At 42.4% G+C, this 26544-nt stretch overlaps 1 protein-coding gene across 1 annotated transcript; it reads left to right on the top strand.

The window, feature by feature from the left end:
- The first annotated feature begins 1948 nt into the window (after nt 1–1948).
- LOC120301029 (membrane primary amine oxidase-like) lies at nt 1949–25733 on the top strand. The gene is made up of 4 exons (XM_039327687.1): nt 1949–3527; nt 15528–15813; nt 22160–22289; nt 23974–25733. Exons 1-4 carry the CDS (start codon nt 1949–1951, stop codon nt 24256–24258), a joined length of 2280 nt encoding a protein of 759 aa, XP_039183621.1. The 3' UTR covers nt 24259–25733.
- The last annotated feature ends 811 nt before the right edge of the window (nt 25734–26544 follow it).

The raw sequence follows: 26544 nt of genomic DNA, 5'->3' as shown, positions 1-26544 counted from the left end.
TCACATTCTGGGATTTTTCACTCTGCAACCTTAAGCTACTTGATTTGTAAGATTGGGAACAGTCAAATAGTTTTCACTAACTGATGAGACAGCACACAAATAATGTTCTGTTAATCCCCTAATTTTTTTTTCTATTATAATGTAGCAAGATTGTGCTTTAAATGCACACATGCACACACACACACACACACACACACACACACACACACACACACTCCTTGGCTCTCACATACTCACCAAGAAATCTGAGGCAGATGGCTCAAGATCCAAGTATTGTGTGACTTTCAATTAGGCTCCTATCTAGACCCTTTTTAAAATAACCCCATGCTTTATTTTTCACCTCGGCTGTGCTCTTAACTGGTTGTTGTTTGGCTAGGTAGGTTTCACTACCTGCTATGCAAGTTTCACCTTGTGACTGGTTTCTGGTCTAGTGTGATCTCAAACTAGCTCACTCACTGGTCTTCAACATCCAGGCTACATCCTCGAAATTGCATTGCTGCTTTGGTCTGCTGTTTTTCTCAGGCCATTTGCCTATTTGCCAAATCACCGAATTCAGGTAGAGTCCATGTAGTGAAACTTTTATTAGATGCACTAACAAGCTTCACCTTCAGGGAATTTCTTGCAAGCGACCAACATGGAGTCTCAGGACCTTGATTTCCTTTTAGGCAGAGGGACATGTATCATTGGTGTGTAAAACTTCGCTTTTTTTCTAGTAGAATATAAATACTTGCAATTAGACCTGCAAAGCCATCGCTTCTAGGGTTTATTTTTGTTGAATTTCAGGATCCAAATTCTGTACTTTTCAAAATAACATTTCAGAGATCGAGAATTCAGACATAGGAATTGAACGCTGTTACTTTTTGCACTGATACAGCCTAAGAAAAAGCAATCTAAAAGAAGAGGTTTAAATGCCTAGAAAATAGTCATTTTGTGATGACAAATCCTTGTACTATATAGTAATAGACTTGAAAAAATATAACCATACAACACATTAGCTTTCAAGTCTGTGATTATTAACATGCCTCTCAAAATGCTTGCCAGGCCTGGAGCCACCCCATCCACACCAAAACTTATCTGGGTTTTAAAGACAAATTTTAAAGGGTTAGTCGTTAGTGTATGGCCTGCCTAAACCACCCTGATTACTGACCTGAGCCTTACTATGTATTGCTTATAAGCAATATCAATTTCTCATTCTTCTAAACATAGCCATGTGGAATATTGAATATTAATTATTTCCTATTTAATAATAATATGCCTACTTATAGACATATGAATTTTAGTAGTTGGACTACAAGTCAAAATATTCCTAGGCTAGATGACTTAGCTCCCCCGGCCAAAATACCTTATTTTATATTCAAATTCACAGTGTCTTGTTCAAATCAACTTTTTAAGTCTCACAATCAAAACCTCTAAGACACTAGCACAGCAAGATTATAAATAGAGGGCAACTAGATCATCACTGGCAGAATTAGATTTGTATTCCTGAGAATAAGCAAGGAAATAATGGGAACACAATATGCTTAGAATAGTCTGACTGGATTTAAATGTGAATTGGCTCTGCCAACCTTCTTCCCAGTTAGTGGGACATTCATAGTGCTCTTGGGAAGCTTCTGTGCACTAACTTATCTTCATTTTAACCTTTCTGGACCCAAGCCCAGTTCGTTCCCCAGCACCCTTGGTCCAGAACAGCTTATAAGATTAGTATCAAAGCAGATACAGAAGAAACAGTGGGAGGAAGGGAGGGGGGGGGGAGAAGAAGAAACCAAATCAAAATCTGCCTTTTTATGGTCCCTTGTAAAGTCCCCACAGGCATTCGTAGCTCAGGTCCCTCCTCTTACTCTGAATGGAGCAATAATTTTTCTTCCTCCCATCCACCCATCCGGACACTTTCCTGTAAGAAAAGCACAGACAAGCTGTGTGCTATCACTGCTTCTTTTACTGTGCTGACATGAACATGAAAGTGCTAGTTATTGTTTTGGTGCTAGCTCTGGCTACTGTTTTTTCTCTAGTCTGTGTTTTGCTGACAATGAAGGAAAAAAAAGTCACCAGCTGTGTCTACTCTGAACTACCAATTTCTTCTGAGAGGCCCAACAGAGAACAAAGTGAGGTCTTTGCTGATCTGACAGCTGATGAAATGACTCAGGTGGTGAAGTATCTCAGGAAGAATCTCGGGGTGTACCTGGAAGATGCATTTCATGCAAAACCATCAGATAATTGCATTTACTATATGGATGTGTACTTCCCACCTAAAGCCAAAGTTCTGGGCTTTCTTGATCGTGGAAGGGAACAGCTACCCCGGCAGGCATTGGCTGTGGTATACTTTGGAAGTCAGTTAGATCCAAACATTACAGAATTTGTAGTAGGTCCACTTCCAAATCCAATGTACCATCGAGACATTACAATGCGGAAATTTGGCAAGAAGATTCCATATCACAGCAGACCGGTGACTGAGAGAGAATATAAAGATATTGATTTGTTCATTTTCCATAAGCTCTTCAACACCTCCAACTTCCTCAAAATATGCTGCAATTATGAGAGGTCTGATTTAGCTACTCTAACCACAGCTCCTAGAGGATTTGTATCTGGTGAAAGAGCCACCTGGTTTGTCCTCTTTCAGAATGTGATTGGCAGTGGATATTACATTCATCCTATTGGCTTGGAGATGCTGGTGGATCACAGCAGTCTGAACATCTCTGAATGGAAGCTGAAGAAAGTATTCTATAATGGACACTATTTTCAGGATATGGCCCATCTGGAAAAAGAGTTCAAGAATGGACAGGTGAAGGAGGCAAGAATAAAGAGTAGTCAGCTGCAGATGGAATTTGCTTCCAGGAAGCGATTTGAACCCGCAGCTCCTCTAGGCCCATTTCAGTTTGAGACCCAAGGAAAGCGCTACGCTGTAACTGACAACCATGTTACCTATCAGCTATGGAAATTTACCTTTGGGATGAATGTGAACACAGGGCCACGTCTTTTCAATATCAGATTTAATGATAAGAGAATTGTCTATGAGTTGAGTCTGCAAGAAGCTCTTGCCATTTATGGTTCCAATTGTCCTGGAGGAATGGTGACCAGATACATGGATGGTAGCCTTGGCATTGGAAAGTTTTCTTATGAACTAGTCCAGGGTGTGGACTGCCCCTACATGGCCACCTATGTGAATCGGCATTATCTAATAGACTCTGACACTCCCAAACTAAACAAGAACTCCTTCTGCATCTTTGAACATGACATGGGTGTCCCTCTGCGTCGCCACTTTTCTAATTTAGGTTCTTTTTACTATGAGGGGTTACCCAAATATGCTTTGGTCTTAAGGACTGTTTCTACCCTCATTAACTATGATTATGTCTGGGATTTTGTATTCTATCAAAATGGTGCCATAGAAGTCAAGGTCCATGCTACAGGATACATCAGCTCTTCATTTTTTATGGACGGTGGGACTAAGTATGGAAACAAGGTTGGGGAGTACACACTTGGAACCATGCACAACCATCTGATAAACTACAAAGTTGACTTGGATGTAGAAGGTAGGTTCTTATATTTCCCTAACTCCCACAAACTGCCATTCTATTAAAACTTACTAGAGTTATATAAGAGCTGGTGATTTGGTCAGCCTTCTCCTGCAACAGGTCTAGGTTGGCTTGTTTGGAAATTCAAGTAAATCCTGAGCTTTCTGTGACTTTACACACAGAAGATACTATAGATAAATGATGAGGGGGGGGGAGGGAGAGGGAGAGAAATGCATATGTGTGTGTAAAAATACTGTACATTATAAATATTTATACTTTAGGGTTAAAATGTAAACATAGACTGTGTGTCTTATACATGACTGTGTTTTAGTGTGAGTAGATGGAGGCTAGAAACAACTAATCATGTATGATTTAGAAATTCAAATTATGTTCATTCATGGAACTAGTGTGGTTTAGTGGTTAAACAGTTGAACTGGAAGTGGATAAGTTTAAGCTAAGTTCACCCTAAACCAGGGGTAGGCAACCTTGGCTCTTTTATGACTCGTGGACTTCAACTCCCAGAATTCCTGAGCAAGCATTGCTCAGCTTGGAACCCTCTCCCTTTCCCCTCAGCATGGCTGGCTCAGGAATTCTGGGAGTTGAAGTCCACAAGCCGTAAAAGAGCCAAGGTTGCCTACCCCTGCCCTAAACTATGAGGACTATTTTTTGGTGGGGGAAGGAACAGAGGGAAATGGAGGAAAAGGCTCTATGCATATTGTCTTCAGCTCCTGAACAAAGAAAGTTATGAGAGACTGCAGTTGAAAGAGTGAAATACAGGTAGTCCTCGACTTACAACAGACTACCTGTATATCCCATTTCTTCTTTAGGGACTGTTTGAAATTACAACGGCACTGAAACAAGTGATTTATGAACGTTTTTCACACTTAACGACTGTTGCAGAATCCCAATGGTCATGTGATCAAAGTTCAGATGCTTGGCAACTGACTCATATTTATGAGGGTTGCAGTGTCCCAGGATCACATGATCACCTTTTACGACCTTCTATCAAGCAAAGTCAATGGTGAAGTCAGATTCACTTAACAACCAAATTGCTAACTTAACAACTGCAGTGATTCAATTAACAACTGTGGCAAGAAAAGTTATAAAATGAGGCAAAACTCACTTAACAACTGTCTTGCTTGGCAACAGAAATTTTGGGCTCAATTGTGTTTTAAGTTGAGGATTACCTGTAATAAGGTGATATCACCTTTACTTTGAATATTGACACCTGGAATGTTGATATGCTAAGAATTAGGCAAGAGAGAGTAACAGTTTGTAAATCTGGGGCCTGTGGATATGCCTTTGTCATAAAAGCAGATAAGACTCCAGAAGATTATCAAATATGTGGATTTCTTTCTACAGCAATTGTTTTTATACCTCAACTGCAGGGCCAGATGTCTTTGTCTGAAAGCCTTAATTATGGCCTCAGAAGTTGTAAACGTTTATTGTGAAGAAATGATGCATTATTCAGTGCTTGGGATGTAATAATATTAACTGCTTGTACTCTAATCTTCTGTAAATTACATTTATATTTAAATGGAAATGTAGTGAAGTCAAATTTAATTTGTGTCAAGCTTATTTTGTCTTGGTTCTACATATTTCTTTGGAATGAAGGCTCCAGAAGATAAAACCCAGCATGGTCCTCAGCCTGAAAATAATTGTGCATCCCTGTATGTATGACAAATGCTTCCACCACCATCACCATATGAATTTTCTCCCATGTTCTAAATTTGGATGCCTTTCTGCATGCATGTGCCAAGAAGCTGCAATGGATTTGGTATTCAATGGCTTTTGTCATTCAGTACTAAGGAGTTGCTCTGGGCCAGCAAAATATGTGAACTTTAGATAAGCAACAGAGAGCTAATTTTAACAACTGGATACCATGAAGAGAAGTGTCATTATTATATATGTTTATATACAGATGGCATCATTAGTTTCATCCTGTAAACAGGAAAGTCTTTTCTCTCCAAAAGCTGCATTTCAACTATAGTTCCCTTCTTGTAAGAGGCAGAACTAATATGCAGATTATTCTTTAAATCTGAGAAAGTTTTACCTTTTCCCTGAGTAGAATTTACTTGGGAAGGTACATCTCATCTCTTTCTCACTCTGTGCAGAAAATAACACTGATCAATTCCAGAGATCTCTATGTATGATTAACTATACACTGGCAAAAGTTTCCTGGCAAAGCCTGGCTAGTGTTCTCTTTTAAATCAAGGACACATAAATTTAATTTTGTTCAATTTTGCATTTTTCAATACTTGAACTCATTGTAATCCATTTGTGTAAGTTTGTAGTTTTCAAAACAAAATGTTCAAAATTGTGACTGTTAAGTTTTCTGTCGGATGCGGCATTGAAGAGGCAGTAGGTGAAGAACAACTCTCTTTATTTTTAAAGTCAAAACAGAAACTAACAACCAATGCTTTACCCATACTTATAAACTCAGCCTAAAGGCAGCAGCCAATAGGAACACAGTATTCTCCCACTTAAATGCATAATAAGTAGTCTGCAGACAGAAAGTCTGGCTTGTTGGCCATGTGGCCTGCTAACTGTCTGTCACAGTTCTCAGCATCTCAATTCTCAGATTTTAACTCAATACATTACACCCCTTCTCCCTAGATCATTACACTTACCAAATTGTGCAAAAAAATTACAATTGTTCCAATGGCAAAATGTTATATCTTTGTGCATAAACATTACACTGTTCCAATGGCAAAAATACATAAGCATTCAATTTTACAATGACAGAAATCTTATGTAGTCATTTAAGTACTTCGGTGGCCCTTTTTCCCGCTCCGAACGTCTCAGAGCTGCCGTTAGCTCCCAGTCTAGAAGCTCGCCTGCCAAGCTTGGTAGACCGGGGCTGTGTGTCCGTTCGTCATGGGTAGAGCCGATTCTTGGAAGCTGGTCTGACCAGGTAGACCCGAGCTTGGGTCCATCTCTCTGTGGCTGGTCTGTCCTGGTAGACCTGAGCCAGTGTCCCGCAGTGGAGTAGGACTCACCGAACTAACATGTGGAGTCGATTGTCAGCATTGTCCCGTAGCCAAAGTGCCTGAGTTAGGGGCAGATTCACTGTTTGCAAACCCTCCGTTTGGCAATCAAAAAGTCTCACCCTCGCTTGGGGACTCGGATACACAATCACATTCCCCCTCCCCCTGAACAGAATCATGAGCTAACAGCTGGGTTGCTAGCCTCTGTCACAGCTGTTCAATGTGCCTGCAAAGCACATGACCGTTTTCCAGGACCACTTCGTATGAGAACGGCCCTGACACTTTACCAACCACAGCTACCACCCACAGTGTTCCTTGCCCATAGTTTCATGCCCACACCAGTTTGCCAACTTGCAAGTGCCTTGGAGCCTTTTGCTGCTGTGCTTATGAAGCAACCCTGTCTGGATGTAAGTGATCCAGCTTTGTGATCAAGCGCCACCTCCATCTTAATTCTGCTGGGCTTCTTCCTGTAGAAGTGCAGGGCATTGTGTGTTGGCAGAGTAAGAAATCTGCCAGCCTATGGTGCCAGTTACCAGTTGCAATCCTCTTCAAGGATTCCTTGGTTGTTCTGACCATGCGTTCTGCTTGGCTGTTAGAGGCCGGGTGAAAAGGAGCCGAGATGGCGTGCCTAATCATATTAGCCCTTAAAAAGAACTGAAATTCTGCAGAAGTAAATTGAGCTCCATTGTCTGAAAATATGATATCAGGGAGCCCATGCGTTGCAAAGATGCTGCGCAGAACCTGGATGGTCCTAGCAGTAGTCATAGTGGATACAGGAGCGACCTCTAACCACTTGGAGTGGCTGTCCACTGCTATGAGGAAGAGTTGCCCCTGAAAGGGGCCTGCAAAATCAATATGAATCCTTGACCACAGGGTTTGTGTGGTTTCCCATCTGTGGACCAGGGCATGTGGCATTTCTGGCCTTGACTGCTAGCAAATAATGCAGCTATGGACCTGGGCCTCAATATCTTTATTGAGCCCAGGCCACCAAAGGTAGCTTTGCATGAGTGCCTTCATCCGGACTATTCCCGGATTCCCTCATGCAGAGATTCAAGGATTCTAGCCATCAGTGAGGTCGGGATTACGACCCGACTGCCCCACAAAATGCAACCCTTATGAGCGGATAACTCATTCTTCCTTCTCCAAAAACTCTGAAAGTTAGGCTCTGGGCACGTTTATGGCCATCCTGTGAGCACACAGTTCAACACACGACTCAGCGTGTTGTCTGAAGCTGTCTCAGAAGCTACATCCCCTGTGTTAAGGGGAGACTCCGGCAAATCCTGGATAGCCAGGATGCGATCAGCTGGAGCAGGGTCTGGCTCTAAGTGCGGTAGGGGTAACCTACTAAGGCCGTCTGCATGGCCCATTTCTTTGCCTGGTTTATGAATCAGATAATAACTATAAGCGGACAGGAATATTGACCACCTCAACATCCTAGGAGAAATAATCTGGGGTGTTTGCTTGTTCATAATGAACAACTCCAGAAGTGGCTATGGTCTGTGAAGACTGTGAAATGGCAGCCATACAAATAGTCATGCAACTTTTTTATACCTGCCACGATGGTCAATGCCTCCCTATCAATTTGTGCGTAATTGTGTTCCACTGAAGAGAGGGTTCTAGAATAATAGGCTATGGGAACCTGTGTCCCGTCAGCCTTAAGATGGCTTAACACAGCTTCGATCCTATACGGGGATGCATCAATGCAATGTTAATTGGCAGCTGTTCATTAAAATGGGTCAACACTGCATTTGATGACAACAGTGATTTAACTGCTGCAAAACTCTGTCTGGCTTGTTGGTCACATGGCCTGCTAACTATTTTTCAGAGTTCTCAGCACCTCAATTCTCAGATTTTAACTCAATACATTACAGTGACCATCCTGCTAATAAACCATGTGAATACAGTTTTATTGTGCAGATTTTTGCAAGCCATTTTCTCCAGGTGAGTGCATGTTGCCTCGTCTTGACTACACAATCAGCTGATACAAAAACCACCACGTCAGGAACGAAGAACTTTCAGATTTATTCCAGTAAAGTAACGAATTAAAGTCAGCACTGATAACCATTACATTCATGGTTTCTTTATACAGTTTACAACGACCCCGCCTAGCCCACACCCACGCTACCACCCATGCACCACCGCCCTCTTCCGGACCACCCACCACCCCCTATATGGCCATGCATCCGATTAATTAAAGCTGTAACTACCGCCTCCCAATGCTTCCCGACGCTTCGGCCGCTTCCCGATGCTTCAACAGCCTCATAGTCTTAATTAAGGCAAACAGCCTCCGTCCGGTGTCCAATGAGATTTCCTGCCTTTCGCGCATGTGCGGCTTCAGCAGGACCAGCTGAGCGTCGGAGCGGCAAGGTCTGTTGGGAATACTGGCCTTTCGCGCATGTGCGGCTTCGGCTGGGCCAGCTGAGCGTCGGAGCGGCTCCTGTGCATGCGCGCCAGCCATCTGGATGTCGGGCCGTTCGGATGCCGTTCTAGGAAGGAGAGGCTTCGCGCGTACAGGTATCTCGGGCGGCCTCCGCTACGACCCGACATACTGCCCCCCTTTACCAAGGCTCCCCCTGAGGAAAAGAGAAGACATGTTACATCGATTCCTTATCCCCCACCTTTCCGACCCCCACTACGCTACTGGATTTCGGTTTCCCAGGATTGTGATCATGGAATTGTTTAACCAATCGAGGGGCACTTACATCATCTACCCGTACCCATGTAGCTTCAGATAAAGGATAGCCTTTCCACCTAATTAAATAGTACAATTTACTGTTCTTAATACGGGAGTCGAGTATTTCCTGTACTTCATAGTCACCGTCAGCGACAGGGCCTGGTTCAGTTCCCTTTTTGTACATATAGACTGGCTTTACTAGACTGCAATGAAACACCGGATGCACTTTCCCCAACATCCTGGGTAATTGCAACTGTACAGTAACTGGATTAACGATTTTGACAATTTTAAACGGGCCAATGTATTTAGGTCCCAATTTTTTGCATGGAATTTTCAGTTTCAAATATTTGGTGGACAAGTAAACAAATTGACCCACGACGAACGGCTTACAGGGCTGCCGTTTTTTGTCCGCCTGCTCCTTCATTTTTCGTCCATATTCTACCAACGCTGTTTTTACAGCCGCCCACGCCCCGGAAACTCTTTGGGCCCACTCTTGTGGAATATATGATTGCGCCTCCAGATTTCGACATTCCGGTATGGGGACAAAATCTTTCCCAGAAACTTCCTTAAATGGTGCATACCCTGTACTGGCGTGCATCGCGTTATTGTACGCAACTTCCGCAAACACCAGCAGGTCTGCCCAATTAGCTTGCTGGTAAGACATATAGCTTCTCAAATACCGTTCAACAGCAGCATTAGCCCGTTCCACGGCTCCATTGGTGGCAGGATGGTATGCAGTGCTAAGCCCCTGCAACGCCCCTAGTAAGGCGGTGAAGCCCTTCCAGAATCGTGCGGTAAACTGAACCCCCCGATCTGATATTATCCGCTGAGGGGCTCCATGAATACGGTATATATGTGTCATGAACATGTGGGCCAATTTTTGAGCAGTTGTCAACTTCCTACATGGAACGAAATGTGCTTGTTTTGAGAACAAATCGATCACCGTCCATATTACCGTATATCCCTTACTCTTCGGGAGATCCACAATGAAATCCATGGCAATATCCTGCCATGGATTTTCCGGGTCAGCCACCGACTGTAAATACCCCACTGGCTTTCCTGGCCGAGATTTGCATGTGGCACATACAGAACATGATCTTACATGGTGTTCTACATCCTTTCGTAATGTAGGCCACCAAAATTGGCGCCTGGTCAGGTGTAACGTTTTAACAAATCCGAAATGTCCCACCAGTTTTGCATCATGACACCGCTGAAGGACCTTTGACCGCAACACAAGTGGTACATACAATTTCACCCCGTACCACAAGAACCCGTCTCTATGAGTGAATAGATTACTATGTTCCCTGTACCACGGGTCCTGTGATATTGCCGCCCTTAACTCTGATTCGATATTTCTGCTATCGGAACGGGTACTTACCCTACCTACTCCTTGTGTATATGGCGGTAATATAGCCTGCACCATCTCCTCCCTTTGGCTCTCATACTGGGGTAATCTGGATAATGCGTCTGCCAAGAAATTACGGCCCCCAGGGACATATTTAAGCTGGAATGTAAATCGTTTAAAGTATTGCGCCCATCTCACATGTTTCGGGGCTAAACGTTGGGGCGATTGCAATACTGCTAGGTTTTTATGGTCCGTCCATATTTCTACCTCCCGTTTAGCCCCTTCCAAAAGATGCCGCCACGTTACCAGAGCCCATTTAATAGCAAAGGCCTCTTTCTCCCATATCGCCCATCTCCTCTCCGTCTCTGTTAATTTGCGTGAGGTATATGCGCAAGGCTGTAACTCGCCGTCGTTATTCCGCTGCAATAACACAGCCCCCACCGCAACATCACTCGCATCTGCTTGGACGATGTACTGTTTATCAGGATCTGGATGCAGCAGAATGGGCTCCTTGGCAAACAAAGCCTTTAAATGTTCAAACGCAGCCTGACTTTCCTTGGACTAGACCAATGGCTGGCTAGGCCGTGCCTTTACAGGGGAGTTCCGTGTTTTCAGCAATTCCGTAAGTAGCAAAGCCACCTGTGCGAAATCAGGAACTGCCTGTAAAAATTCGCGAACCCCAGGAAGCTCTGTAATTGGCGTCTCGTCCTAGGAGCCTGCCACTCAAGTACTGCTTTCACTTTTGCCGGATCCATTTCTATCCCTGAGGCTGATATTCTGTATCCCAAATATTCAATACAGGTTTTGTGAAACTCACACTTTGAGAGTTTCACGAATAATTGGGCCTGGAGGAGTTTGTGTAAAACCTCCCTAACCATCCGTATATGCTCTTCTATTGTCTTGGAATATATCAAAATATCATCAAGGTACACCAATACCCCGCGATATAAATGTTCATGCAACACCGCATTAATGGTTTGCATAAATACTGCAGGCACTCCTTTTAATCCAAAAGGCATGACAGTGAATTGGAAACTCCCTAAAGGGCAATTAAACGCGGTCTTCCATTCATCTCCTGATCTTATACGGATGCGATAGTATGCTTCCCGAAGATCGAGTTTAGTAAAAATCCTCCCTTGGGATAAATGAGTTAGCATGTCTTTCAATAAAGGTAATAGATACATATTTTCAGTGCATACCGCATTCAATCCCCTAAAATCCACGCAAAGCCTCAATCCTCCATCTTTCTTTCCCTGAAATATCACAGGAGCCGCAATCCGAGACCGGGCTGGCTGTGTAAAGCCATGCGCCAAGTTCTTATCGATGTACCTCCTTAGTTCCTCCAATTCCTTGGGAGACATGGGATACATCCGGGGTTTGGGCAGTTTTGCCCCCGGTATGATATCTATTGCATAATCTGTAGGGCGATGTGGCGGCAACACATCACATTCCTGCTCGCTAAACACTTCTCGTAGGTCCTCATACTCCACAGGGAACAAATGTTTCCCTGTACTAGCCTCCACCGCCACTCTAATCCTTTCCTTACCTAGTTGTTTGACAGGTGATGATTGCACATATGGATTCTCCCTATCATCCTTACGAACCTCTGGAGGCCTGGGTCCCACCACTAATCTCATACGGCGACATCCACCCGCCCACCATATGACTGGTTGCCATTTGTCAAGCCAGGCCAACCCCAGGATCACTTCTTCGGTCATTGCAGGAATCACAATAAAACGTACTAATTCCCAATGATCCCTGATCTCTAACCGTACCAGTTCAGTTACTTGTTTCACCGGTGCCCCTCCCAACAAGGACCCATCCACCTGTTCAAAATTGATTGGCCGAGACAAATCTATCAGTTGGAGTCCCAGCGCATCCGCTACTCTCCTACTGATTAGACATCGTGTGCACCCCGAATCTATCAGCGCTTTACATTCCATGCGTTGACCAGATTTGCAATTGGCCAGGAAGATTGGTATGGTGAATGGTACTACTGAACTACTTACCATAGGATCCTGTTCCGGATCCTCCCGATCGTACTTGTCGGCCACCACCTCCGGGGTTGAAACCACCACTCCTGGTGAAGGCCCATAGGGTGTGCTGTCCTCATTTTGCTGTAAAGCCCTCATTTGATCCGCACCCCGAAATGGCGTGACTTCCTGTCCTCTCGTCGTAAGTCCAGACTGTCCCAAAGACACGCCCCTTCCTGGAGATATGGGACACTGGGCCACCCTGTGACCTGGTTTATTGCATCTGAAACAGCGGAATACCCCCCTTGGCGCCCCCTGTAGGGCTGGTTGTGCTGGAACTCCCACGGCCTTCGGTATACTGGTTGGTAGCTGCGTGGACGCGGGGAGAGAGGTGGGCACCCTTGGAGTTATTTCCTGCAGTCCAGCATAGAGCTCAGTAACCGTCTTATACCACTCATGTAAACAGGCTGGAACCCCCCGCACTAGACAAGCCTGACGGAACTCCACATCTAGCCCATGCCGGAAGTGATGTACCAGTAATTTCTCAGGCCATGATCTTAACCGGCCTGCCACACGCTGGAATTCCCTAATGAATTCCCTTACTGGCCTCCCCCCTTGTTTTAAGCATACTATTTCTGCCTCCGCTCTCTGGACCCTAGTAGGATCCTCGAACCGAATCCTCAAGGCCTCCAGAAAAAAGCCTATATCAGCCAACTCGCTGGCGTGATCTCCAAACAAGTCCGCTGCCCAGGTGGCCGCCTCACCCTGCAAATTGGCAGTCACTGCTACCACGATGGCCCACTGGGAGGTGTAATGGGCCGCGAAGCGATCCAGATGATTCAACACATGACCCAAAAACATGGCTAATTTGTCCGGGTCACCGTCAAATGTAATTCCAAGAGGCGGAGGGGTCCATGCTATACCCGTGGGCCATACTAAAGCCGATTGGCCACCCTGTTGTCCCCCAATGACAGTGGAATGTCGGCCAAGATCCCCAGACCCCAAAGGTAGGGAAATAGGGGTAGTATGACTGGCATGTGTGGGTCCCATTCTCACACCTCCCTGCCCCCCTTGTTCCAGTGGTGCTGGTGCCACCCGCAAGTGCGGGCTAGTCAAATGGAATCCAGATGTATCGATGGGATGCTGGGAGGCAACCCCCTGTTTGGGAAGGAAACCTGTCTCCCCAAATCTATCCCTTAACACGTCAAGGGTGTACTGTCCAGGAGCGGTGGAGTAACTCCAATCACCCTCCTCGTCACCAACCACTCTCCTCTCCTTCCAACCTGCATGATAGTCTCTGTCGCCCAGCATAGACCACTGACCAGTGTCCACACGTTGTAATGCGGGACTCCCCCACCATTCAGCCAGCTCGGCCGCCGCCGGCCCCTGTTTAGTCTCAGGACCCACTGCCACAGCTGGCGGTATAATCCGTTCCTTCAGGCATACTACCGGACCCTCCACCACTGCACCTGGATCCACTGACGAGCCCTGGTCCTCCACCAATTCAGGAGCATCCGCAGCCAAGACAGCGTCCTGCACACCTTCTGCCATGCTGTTTCCCGTCTGCTCCAAGATTGCTCTAGTGAACGAGTTTAGAGTGAGTGCTGACTTACTGTTGCCTCGTCTTGACTACACAATCAGCTGATACAAAAACCACCACATCAGGAACGAAGAACTTTCAGATTTATTCCAGTAAAGTAACAAATTAAAGTCAGCACTGATAACCATTACATTCATGGCTTCTTTATACAGTTTACAACGACCCCGCCTAGCCCACACCCATGCTACCACCCATGCACCACCGCCCTCTTCCGGACCACTCACCACCCCCTATATGGCCATGCATCCAATTAATTAAAGCTGTAACTACCGCCTCCCAACGCTTCCCGACGCTTTGGCCGCTTCCCGATGCTCCGACAGCCTCATAGTCTTAATTAAGGCAAACAGCCTCCGTCCGGTGTCCAATGAGATTTCCTGCCTTTCGCGCATGTGCGGCTTCAGCAGGACCAGCTGAGCGTCGGAGCGGCAAGGTCTGTTGGGAATACCAGCCTTTCGCGCATGTGCGGCTTCGGCTGGGCCAGCTGAGCGTCGGAGCGGCTCCTGCGCATGCGCGCCAGTCATCTGGATGTCAGGCCGTTCGGACGCCGTTCTAGGAAGGAGAGGCTTCGCGCGTACAGGTATCTCGGGCGGCCTCCGCTACGGCCCGACAGTGCACTTTTATACCTTGCTTTTTATTAATAAGCATAATACTGTATGCACTTTTCCTGGTAACACCCTTTTTGTATGATTTTGGATTATGGTCAAAGAATATATTTTCTTAAAATATGAACCAAACCAAAATCCTGTTTATTATTATACTTCAAGTTGTTAGAACCTATGGCAATTTAAACCCATTTGTACATACAGTATGTAACCAGCCATGGAATAATAAATATAATAACATATCCTGCCGTGTTACCCAGGAAGCATTTTGTATCACTGATATAATTTATTTTCCTCACCTGGATCCCACCAGCTGAAGTCAATCCATATCATATGGGAGTTATTATGAAAATAAGAACAAAAAGATTGTACAATATAAATAATTATTTCACATATAATATTTTATTATGTTAGACCACAAAAAAACCCAATAAATCTCAGTTTTATCTTCATTGGGGGAAGGAAATTTCAAAGCAGCCTCTGAAAAGATCTCTCGTGTTATCTTCCAAATAGAACTGGTCCCTGTGACAAAGATTTTATTGGTTGACTCTTCTTTGCAAGGAAGAAGGAGATCTATAATGTAATGTAAGATATTATAACAATTCTCTGAGTAGGCTTCCATTGTTCCTAATGTAAAGTTGAGCCACAGATGCTGAAAAATAATAATTGAACAAGGTTGTATGGTGAATCTATGAGAAACTCTCCCATATATAAGATAAGCCATTCTGTCCACAGTCTTAAACTGACTTTGGTGTTTAATCCATTGTTTCTAAGTAGGTGTATCCTTAGGCAGGAGTCCAAACAGGAAGTGTTTCTCTCATTCTTTTTTATTGTTAGGAGTCAAGAACTCTTTGGTGGACCTTGATATGGCCTATGAATCTGTGCAGGCCCCTTGGAGCACAGAGCACACAATCCAGCGACCAATCCTCACCCAGCAAGTCCTGGATACGGAAGAAAAAGCTGCTTTCCCACTTGATGGTAAAATCCCACGGTACCTGCTTTTCAGTTCTAACAATGAAAACCAGTGGGGTCACAAACAGAGCTATCGCATCCAGATCATCAGCTTTGCAGGCAAGCACTTACCACAAAGTAGCTCCATGGAGAAGGCCATCAGCTGGGGCAGGTAGGTCCCTATGTTTGTCTTTTAGAGAAATAGCATTTTGTTTAAATTAAAGGAAGATGCCAGGGGAAAAGTTATTCATTTGTCTGATGTTTATTGATCAGCTGGATGATTCTAATGGCTTAACAATTTAAAAACTAAAGAAAAACAATCCAAATATATTTTTAAAAATTTAAAACTTTAAAAAGCAATACAATTGAATTAACAAAATCTATAACCAGAATCATCTGGTCATAGACTCATCATTGTATTATATTTTTAAAAGAATTAAAGAAATTAGAGAAGTAGTTTGCACTGCTCAATTGTTAGAAGTAAAGTCTTCATCCTGGTTCATCCAAGCCGGAAACAAATAAGCGAATATGGTGACTGCTTTGGGAAGAAGGTTACAGTTTATTGCAGAAAGATGGTTCTTCAGGAAAGAGCAGAGGAGAGAAAGGTTGAGCACATGGTGTTGTAGGTTTTTATATCCCCTCTAGCCTTTTGTTTGGAATAGTTTCCTGTTCCTGTGGCATGAACTTTGAGGCTATTTCCTGTGTCACGTATTCTGACCTGTTTTAGGTGTGCCTCTATGGTATACTTGATGGTAATGGGTTATATCCCAAAAGTCATCTCCTGCTTTCCTGGGGCCGGGCTAATGACTCTTAAGAGTTTCTTTGTCTTGAGGGGGCTAATGACTCTTAAGAGTTTCTTTGTCTTGAGTTCCCTGGCTCCAACCTTCCTAATGGTCTTATATCTACATTTCTATGAGGTTAGCTCTTGTTTGGGGCAAAGAAATTTGGGGGCAGGTTTGGTTTCTGCTTTTCAAAAAATACTTTTGGTGAAAAATATATTTTCCTTTTTAATATTTCCTTTGGGGGGGGCTAACTTCCCTCAATCCCCACTTTGTGCCTTAAGTGTGTGTTTGACACTCTTAAATGGCACAAGATTAAAATTGATCTGGCCAGGGAAACTTGGTAAACAATCTTTTAAACCATTAAGCCAAAAAATAAGACACTAATAGAGGCAGCAGAAAAAGATCCCTGCTCCCAAAAGGAGAGCTTGCAACTCATAAGGTTCTAAAAGTCAAGGCAAAAATTGTTAGGTGTAAAAGAAATTTATAGTGTCCAATATTCTATGCCAATCATTTTCAAATATTGATGTCACCTTTAGCTTCCAGTCAGGTTTGCTTCTTCACAGCCATGATTTTCCTCAGTACATGGCTGCCCATTTTCAGGGGTTGTTTCCTGCCTTAGCTCTTAGTTCAGTGCATCCAGGTTAGTACAATTGAGGTTAGCTAATATGCCAGGCTATTAAATTTTTCTTTAAATTGCACATAATGAGCTCTAGGAATGCCAATCTGAGTCCAACAGTGCAAGATATTCAGGGCTGAGGTTTGGGGATCTTTCCTGTTGCTTCCTTAGTCAGTGCATATGAATTGCAAATCACCTGAGAGGGGCTGGTTCCCTCCCCCTTGGAATTTGTTGGAAGTTGTTCCTACAAAGCTTTGGTGCAATAGAGCAAAAACCAGCCTGGGGAACTTTACTAAAGGTAGGTGGAGGGGATAGACTCAAGTGTGATTCTGAATGGTGTGTGTGTGTGTGCATGTATGTGCAGCTACTTTTACAAAATAGTAAATACAAACATTCTGGATAAATTTTCCCTCCCACCAGATAGAAGTCCAAGGTGTTCAGTACTTGTTCTGCCACCTATTCCCAAATGCCATCTCTCCATTAATACATTCAATTGGCTTGTTACAATACAAATGGGGCAAGAAAGAAAAGTTTACAATTACTTTCCACCCTCCCCTCCAGAGTCTAATTTTCTCTTCTGAGGTTTTACATGGCACCAGGAATCCTTCCTTCTGAAGCTCTCACAGGCATCTGGGGAATGGTAGAACTTGGGAAGATTTTCCACTCAGATTGCACGGTGGCTTTTTAGTGGATGGCTGGATTCAAACCCAATTCCATGGCTCAAATGGATGGAGACAGCATCTGGGTCTGCATGTTCTGCTTCCAAAGGTTTGGGAGAGGATTGCAGGGCTGAAAGATACAAGAACAAGGTCTCCCCCCCCTTTCTGGGTGGACTCTACCAGGAGAGGCAGACAAAAGGTATGGAGAACAAAGGGCAGGAAAAGAATTGGAAGGGAGGTAGCTTGCAGGCAGTTTGAAAAGGGCATTAATACTGCAGTTATTAAACATAGACAAATGGGGAACAACAAAATGAAATGTTTCACCTTTGAACTTGACCATTTGCAACATATTAAGGACAAGAACTTGCAACTTGAAAGGAAGAGGGAAAGGAAAAAAAATGCTAGGCAGCTTGAGAATGCTGAAAACTCCAAATAATTTTAAAAGCCTAATATTTTAAGATGTGCAACTTGCCAAGGGTAGGGGAACATTTATTCTAAAATAGACCACATCATTTTAGAGATTGAGAAATGCTTATATATTTGAGATAAGAAAAGTTTCATAGTAGCTTCATCAATTAGTGATAGGATAAGAAAAGTAATTTAAGAAAATTATTTCCCCACACATGCAGACTTGAATTTCAAAAGGCTCTTGTAGATAGACACACATTTTTCAGGAAAAGGATAGACAGATAAAACCCATTTAGGACACAAACTCATTTATAACACATTGCAGAATGATTTTCCAGAGCTTGGGACGGGCACCCAACAGGCAGGACACTCCCTCCTCACTCCAAAGAGAATATATCTTGGCAAATATAAGGAGGACCCAATACAAACTAGTCTGACTCACAAACACTTAACACACACTGGCTATAAGGAATGCACACACTGGGTAACAGCAATTAAGATTGACAGGATTAGAATAAAACACCAAAAGGTACACAACAATGAAATAAAACACTGGATTCTCCCTGGAACAAAATTAACACCTTTTAGACAGAATTGAGAAGGAAATTAACCCAACAACAGACACTGACCAAAAAATCAGAAATGACAATTTTGGAAACCATGAAAGGCATTCCAATGAAACAAATGTACAAAAAATGGTTTGCATTCATCAAAGAAAGGGACTGAGTTACTTGGCAATAAACTCACAAATTTTCTGGAGGAATATTTAAACAAGGGACAGTGAGTTAATTGAGATCAAAAAATTACAGGGTTAGCAGTGCAAGTAACATAGATGTGTGTGGACAAGAATATCAACCTTGCTATCAAGCAAAATCAAGCTTTTAATAGCGAGTGTCACACAAAGTGGATTAACACATAAGTGTCAGTCATAAAGAATGAGGGCAAATATAATATAGTTGTCATTATAGAAACATGGTGGGATAAAACCCACAAATGAAAACTCAACTAGAGGGATTTCAATTGTTTAAAAGGAACAGACCAAATAAAAGAGGAGGCAGAGTTTTTCTATATATAAGAAATAACTACATATCTACAGAATTAGGGCACAACAGTGTGGAAACTGTCTTGAATGCATTTGGATCACTATAAAAAGGAGAAATAGATGAACTTTTTGCTAGTCAGCTAACTAAGGTGCATAGGAAGCACATGAAAATAGAACACAGTCAAACTAGAGTCTTGGACTTTAAGAGAGCTAATTTCAATAAACTTAAAAAGTGGAAAGAGGAACACGTAACTAAAGCAGAATATTAGCAAATAGTCTGAGCCTGCAAAGATTAGCCTGTGAAGAAAGCTAAGGCTCAAAATGAACTAAGGCTTGTGACCACAGTCAAAAAGAATTTAAAAAAGCAAACAGTCCAACTTATCAAAAACAGTACTATATAAGAAAAATAGATTAGAAACACAAGTTAAGATAGGCAAGAAAAAATGGTAAGTGAGCACTTATCCAGCCTAGCAGAGTTGAAATCACCAGGATCAGATGGATTACAACCCAAGGTTCTCAGGGAACTGGCAGATGTGATCTCAGAACCACTGAACTATATTTTTCAAAGATCCTGGAGCACTGGGGAATTACCAGAGGACTGGAAAAGAGCTGATGTAGTTTCCCTCTTCAAAAAAAAAAAGAAAGAAAGAATAGATCTAGGAAACAATAGACCTATCAGCCTGACCTCAATACCTGGGAAGATCCTGGAAAAGATAATCAGTGAGCACCTAGAGGCAAACAAAGTCATTACTAAAAGCCAACATGGGTTTGTTAAACAGATCATGCTAGACAAATCTTATTGCATTCTTTGGCCCAGTTACAAAATTAGTGGACTAGAGGAATGCTGTGGATATAATTTTCTTGAACTTCAGTAAGGCATTTGATAAAGTTTGTATAGGGTTTCCTGCCTGAGCAGGGGGTTGGACTAGATTACCTCCAGGGTCCCTCTAGCAGATGAACTTAAAACATTCCCTCCTGCTAACTTAAGGCTATTCTTAAGAGTACACAGAGAGAAAGAGGAAGACAAACAAACACATTTTTCTCCACTCTGTTTGTTGGCCAGACAAACAGAATGAGGTGTTTCCTTTTTTGTGGCTTATTTTAAGCAAATTTTCTAGCAGAATTTTAAAATTCTTTTCTCTTTGGATCTGAAACAATTAGCAGTCACATTTACCTCACACACAAAGACTTTGACAAACATATACACAAAGACAAGGAAAACAGAGAAAGAAACAGAAGTTTAGTTTTACACATTTTAGTCATTCCCACCATAGATTTCAGATAACTCAAGGAAAGGCACACATTTTAAACATACCACGTGGTTGCATAGAGAAGAGAGAGATAGATAGAGAGAATCACTATCTTATTTTCCCTTTTAAGTATCTTTATTTAGCCAAATTGGTTTCCCAATTTCATCCTTCAGCAAAGCCCTAAGCAAAGCTCATCCTCACAAATTTGTCTTGCTCCCTTTTTCTTTTTCTTACCATCCAGGACAGGCACTCAGCCTCTCGTCCCACACCTCAAGCACATCTCCAATAAGTGTCCTAATTCCAACCCTCAAACTGCAGCTACCCATGTTCCCCTTCCGATGTGGGGTTCAAATTGGCTCAGTTGGGTTTTTCTCCTTAGCAGCACTTCTTATCCGCTCTCAGTGACAACAACCCTGCCGCCCCGCCTCAGTTTCTGGGCACTAAAAAAATTGCCCAGGAAGGACTCCGGTCCCTACACACAGAGTAAGTGGCCCTTCCAATTTAGGGACTCTCGTGGTTTTGCGGGCCTCAAAAATATGTTGTCTGAGGAGGACCTGCGCACAGGTACCCGACCTCTGTTTCCACACCGCCTATCAGTTTTACAGACTTAGAAGTCTGCTGAGGACCTGTGCTTTGTGCACTTGAGTATGGGCCCCTCATATAGGTGGGCTTTGCTTACAAGGCCTTACCAGCTGGTTGCCCAAATCCAATTCTTTCATTCACTCATTCCATTCCATTTTCACACAGCCTCTCCCTTTTCCTTAACAAAAGGTCCTACACTCTGACCTACCCCCATGCTTTCCAGGTTCTGCCAATTAAACAGATCCTTTCTGTTGCTAGGAAAGACCAGAAGGAGCAAAATCCAACTGTGATTGGGGAAAAAGGGTGTTCTCACTCACACACACAGACATACACACATTTTCTTTGTTCCCCTGGGCTTTAAACTTAAAATTTAGAGGTACTCACCTTCACCTTCTTTCCAAAGCAGCCCTTGAGCTCAAACTCTCAAAACTCCCTTTACTACCCTAGTTCCATATGGGCAAGGCCTGGGAAACCCAGATACAAGGGGGTCTGCTGCCGGCAAGATGGGGCTTACCAGTCTCAGTCTATTGGAGAGGTTAGCTTGGAGTCCCATCTGGGGTGCCAAATTGTTAGAAGTAAAGTCTTCATCCTGGTTCATCCAAGCTGGGAACAAATAAGCAAACATGGCGACTGCTTTGGGAAGAAGGTTACCGTTTATTGCAGAAAGATGGTTCTTCAGGAAAGAGCAGAAGAGAGAAAGGTTGAGCACATGGTGTTGTAGGTTTTTATATCCCCTCTAGCCTTTTGTTTGGAATAGTTTCCTGTTCCTGTGGCATGAACTTTGAGGCTATTTCCTGTGTCACGTATTTTGACCTGTTTTAGGTGTGCCTCTATGGTATACTTGATGGTAATGGGTTATATCCCAAAAGTCATCTCCTGCTTTCCTGGGCCTGGGCTAATGACTCTTAAGAGTTTCTTTGTCTTGAGTTCCCTGGCTCCAACCTTCCTAATGGTCTTATATCTGCATTTCTATGAGGTTAGCTCTTGCTTGGGGCAAAGAAATTTGGGGGCAGGTTTGGTTTCTGCTTTTCAAAAAATACTTTTGGTGAAAAATATATTTTCCTTTTTAATATTTCCTTCTGGGGGGGGGGCTAACTTCCCTCACAGGAACACAATAAAACCTTGTTTTTTTCTCCTCCCATTTTCTTTCTTATTTTCCCTATTTTCTGTCCACTTTAGGTACAAGTTGTCTGTCACTAAGCAAAAAGAGGAAGAATTGACAAGCACCTGCATTTATAACCAGAATGATCCATGGGAACCTCTGGTGACCTTTTCAAACTTCATAGATAATGAGACCATAGTCAATGAGGTAAGTACTGAGATGACCCAGCCTTGCTTTACATGGAGGAGGAGCTGAAACATGAACAAGAAGAAGTCTGCTATGCATCAGCACTACCAAATTTTCAAGAGAAGAGAGTCTTGAGAGGTAGTTGAAAGATGGTCAAACCAAATGGGTCAGACTAAGAAACAGCCCCTATTTTAGCCTTGGAAAAGCCAGGGTTATCCTAAAGCTGCCACAAATATGGATCAGGATTCAGATGAAAGCAACATTATGAAGATATGGAGGGGGGAGGGAGGGAGGGAGGGGGAGAGGGGGGAGAGGTATTGATGTATGAAGAAAAGCTCATTTGACTAGAAAAGGAAAATTAAAGAATAAATTCAAAGGGAAAATTGGTTACATTCCTTCAGAATGCTTTGAGGTTATTCAAAACTGTGATAACAGTTGTCCAGCTAGTAAATATATCCCAGACTAGGAAAGGTGGTACTCCACTGAAGAATTTGCTTAATGTGAGACCTAGGAACATCTTCAAAGCTCAGCCAAATTTGGAAGATGGAAGGCACAACGTCACAATCTAAGGCTAAGCCTTGTCCCCTCTGTAGGCAAAGGGGTGATTGTACACTGACCATCTTGCAGCTTTTCAGAGAGAGAGAGAGAGAGAGAGAGAGAGAGAGAGAGAGAGAGAGAGAGAGAGAGAGAGAGAGAGAGAGAGAGAGAGAGAGAGAGAGAGAGAGAGTTCTATGTGATCAGAAAAGCCATTCAAGACTGTTAGAAGTAAAGTCTTCATCCTGGCTCATCCAAGCCGGGAACAAATAAGCAAACATGGCGACTGCTTTGGGAAGAAGGTTACAGTTTATTGCAGAAAGATGGTTCTTCAGGAAAGAGCAGAAGAGAGAAAGGTTGAGCACATGGTGTTGTAGGTTTTTATATCCCCTCTAGCCTTTTGTTTGGAATAGTTTCCTGTTCCTGTGGCATGAACTTTGAGGCTATTTCCTGTGTCACGTATTTTGACCTGTTTTAGGTGTGCCTCTATGGTATACTTGATGGTAATGGGTTATATTCCAAAAGTCATCTCCTGCTTCCCTGGGGCTGGGCTAATGACTCTTAAGAGTTTCTTTGTCTTGAGTTCCCTGGCTCCAACCTTCCTAATGGTCTTATATCTGCATTTCTATGAGGTTAGCTCTTGCTTGGGGCAAAGAAATTTGGGGGCAGGTTTGGTTTCTGCTTTTCAAAAAATACTTTTGGTGAAAAATATATTTTCCTTTTTAATATTTCCTTCTGGGGGGGCTAACTTCCCTCAAGACAAAAAGACTTCTTTTAAAAAAATTGAAATTTGCACAATTTGCAAATGAAAACCAAAAAGTTGAGCTAAATAGATGGAAAAGTAATGCAAGTAATCAAGAAAGGAATCAAATAATTTTAAGATGTATACAGTAGAGGAAATGAAGAAAAATAACACAAAATCTTACAATATTGTTCTGTTGACAGTGTATTTGCATGTCTGATGCATGAATGAATTACAATGTGGTTGCAGACCATCTCAACAAACAATATGAATTGAGCTTCATTTACATGCAGCCAGTTTTCAAGAAGAGCATCATTTACAAAGGATGTTGCTCCATGAAATATAACTGCATTCTATATTATCAGAAAAGTATCATGACCAAATGGGGGGTTTGCTAATCATTAATCTTGCTAATTTTTCTTTTCCCAGGATCTTGTGGCCTGGATCTCAGTTGGATTTTTACATGTGCCACATGCTGAGGACATTCCCACTACAGTGACAGTTGGCAATGGAGTGGGCTTTTTACTTCGGCCCTATAACTATTTCGATGTTGATCCTTCTAGCAGCTCCCTTGACAGCATCTACTTCAGAGATGATGAAGATGCAGAGAAATGTGAGATCAACCAAATTGCCTGCTTGCAACAAAAAGTCACATGCTTTCCCAGTCTACCTCCTTTCACTTACAATGGCTTTGAGAACTTAACAAGTCCATGACAAGAAGAATCTACATTTATATTATGGTTTAACTTTTTTTTAATGTAAAAGCTAAAGGATGGCTGGCTTGAGCACTCCTTGTTCCAAATTTTTATTCTGTCTATTCTGTCCCTTACTTTTGATCACCTCTCAGTGTTTTCACTTTGAGGCTGGGATTTTTTTACACTAACTCAATGGAGAATTTCTGCTTTCAGCTGACAGATGCTTCACTCTTTTTATACATTATGTCTATATTATATTAGGCAACTATGTGTTCCTTCTCTATGGTTGTCATTACCTGATGTTCTAAATATTCCAGCATGTATAAGTTTTCATCTTATGGAAAATTAGTCGGGATCTAAATTGAGCCAGGATATCATTTGTCTTGCATATCAAAGACAGAATCCAGCAAGGACTTGCTCAGTTAAATGATAATTAGAATGCACTAAATGCTTTCAAATGGTCATAGACAGTGCTTTTTTTCTTAAAAAAAAAAAAAAAAAAAGGTGCCGGAACTCACACACGTTGTACAACCTGCCTTGCCTACTGTATAAGGTTCCATCCAAAAAAGGTGCTGGAACTCCGTTCTGAGCGTTCTATGAGAAAAAAAGCCCTGGTCATAGAAATATACTGATTTTTGAAATCTCCATTAAGATGCACAAAAGTGATTAGTTTATTATACTATAATTCCAGGCTAAAATCTTTCACCATTGAATTTCATTTTGTTAGATAGCACCCAATGTTCAAGTCTGTCCAGATCCTTCTACTGGAGTGTTGGTTATTCCTGCCAGCTTGGTGTCGTCTGCAAATTTGATGAGTTCCCCATCTATCCCCTCATCCAAATCATTGATGAAGATGTTGAAGAGCATAGCTAGAGAATGTATGAGATTTACTTGCAACAAAATCTGAGGATTTATGGTTGACTAATCTTTAGGAAATATACCCAGTATATATGGTAATAACAATACATATTCCTCTTCTAAAACTTTATCTTTCTACAATATGGAAAATTGTAGGAGAAGAGCTACAAACATTGAACTGACTAAATGAGGATGACAGAGTCATGAAGGTTAGATCAATAAGGTATCTGGCCAGCATCCCCATGTAGCATGTAACATATTTCTTCGGAAATAATAATCGATTGAGAATGAAAAATGTCAAGGGCACAGTGATACCCTGGGAGGTCAAAGAAAAAACATTGCCAAGTAAAAACAGCAGGGTTAATATATAACAATTAATTGAATGAAGGGTGGAAAGGAGAGGGAGGTAGAAACCAACTGCCTTTCAGGACCTCTCCTAGCTAACCCCTAACCCCCAACCCTCAGCTCTGCCCTGCCTGCTGGTCACAGTTCTGATTCAGATTGGTCAACAAAATGACTTATATGTACAGTACAGCATCAGAATACTCTAACCAGCTAATCCCAGAGCCAATTGTAATAGAGGTAGTAGGAAGGTTATGTCTCCTCCAAATGAATAAAATTTCTGTTTATTTTATGGATATGTCTATGTAATTTTCCTGACAACAAAAAAGATCTTTTTAACTTAGAATTGTACTTATTTTGCCCTATTGCGTATGCTTTCTGTAAACGGCATAAATATTAGCTTTCTGTCTTTGTAGAAATAGATGCCCATACTTTGCCTTGATCCTCTGCTTGACAATTTCACTGACACAGCCTTTACCTTGCTGCAACCATCCAACCCAACCATCTGCTTTATACCCATGAAAATGCCTTCAGCCCAATTGCTAAAAGGGTTCCATTAAATTGGAGTGTTTATTATTGTTCATGCCATTTTTGTTATTTGGGTAACTATGATTGTAAGTTATCTATAGCAATTTATGCAAATGATATAAATTGATGCAAATAACATAAATATAAATTAGAAAATTAAGTCTGGAGTACTTCAGAAATAATGGACTTAAGTTGTATAAGGATGAAATCCAAAAGAAAATGTTTCTGTTATATCCAACGTCCACTGAATCCAAACAATTGAGGTTTTATATTCTATATAAATTCTTCTCCCCAATCAGCTATTAATCACTCTACTATCATGAGCTTAATTCAAATCAACTTTCCATGCATATGTGCATGCACGTGCACACACACACATACACACACACAGAAATGATTTTAGACAAAACGGTCTGTTCTTAGAACTAACTTTCAGCCAAGTTCATATATCTTTATTGTATTAAAGGAAATGGCAATCATATAAAAGGGTTGACAGTTTCTGAGTGAATGGGAACATTGGCTCAGAATACATGCGATGCCATATTTCAAGCCATATCTCAAGCCTCTTGTAGTACTG

This window comes from Crotalus tigris, unplaced genomic scaffold (assembly GCF_016545835.1).
Source record: "Crotalus tigris isolate CLP2741 ecotype Arizona unplaced genomic scaffold, ASM1654583v1 scf7180000024364.846960, whole genome shotgun sequence".
Lineage (NCBI taxonomy): Eukaryota > Metazoa > Chordata > Lepidosauria > Squamata > Viperidae > Crotalus > Crotalus tigris.
This window is presented reverse-complemented; position numbering and strand designations above follow the sequence as displayed.

Coding starts and splice junctions, on each gene's coding strand:
- LOC120301029 (XM_039327687.1), top strand. CDS start 1,949: ATGAACATGAAAGTGCTAGTTATTGTTTTGGTGCTAGCTCTGGCTACT. Junction 3,528..15,527: donor AGTTGACTTGGATGTAGAAG/GTAGGTTCTTAT, acceptor TTTTATTGTTAG/GAGTCAAGAACTCTTTGGTG. Junction 22,290..23,973: donor ATGAGACCATAGTCAATGAG/GTAAGTACTGAG, acceptor TTCTTTTCCCAG/GATCTTGTGGCCTGGATCTC.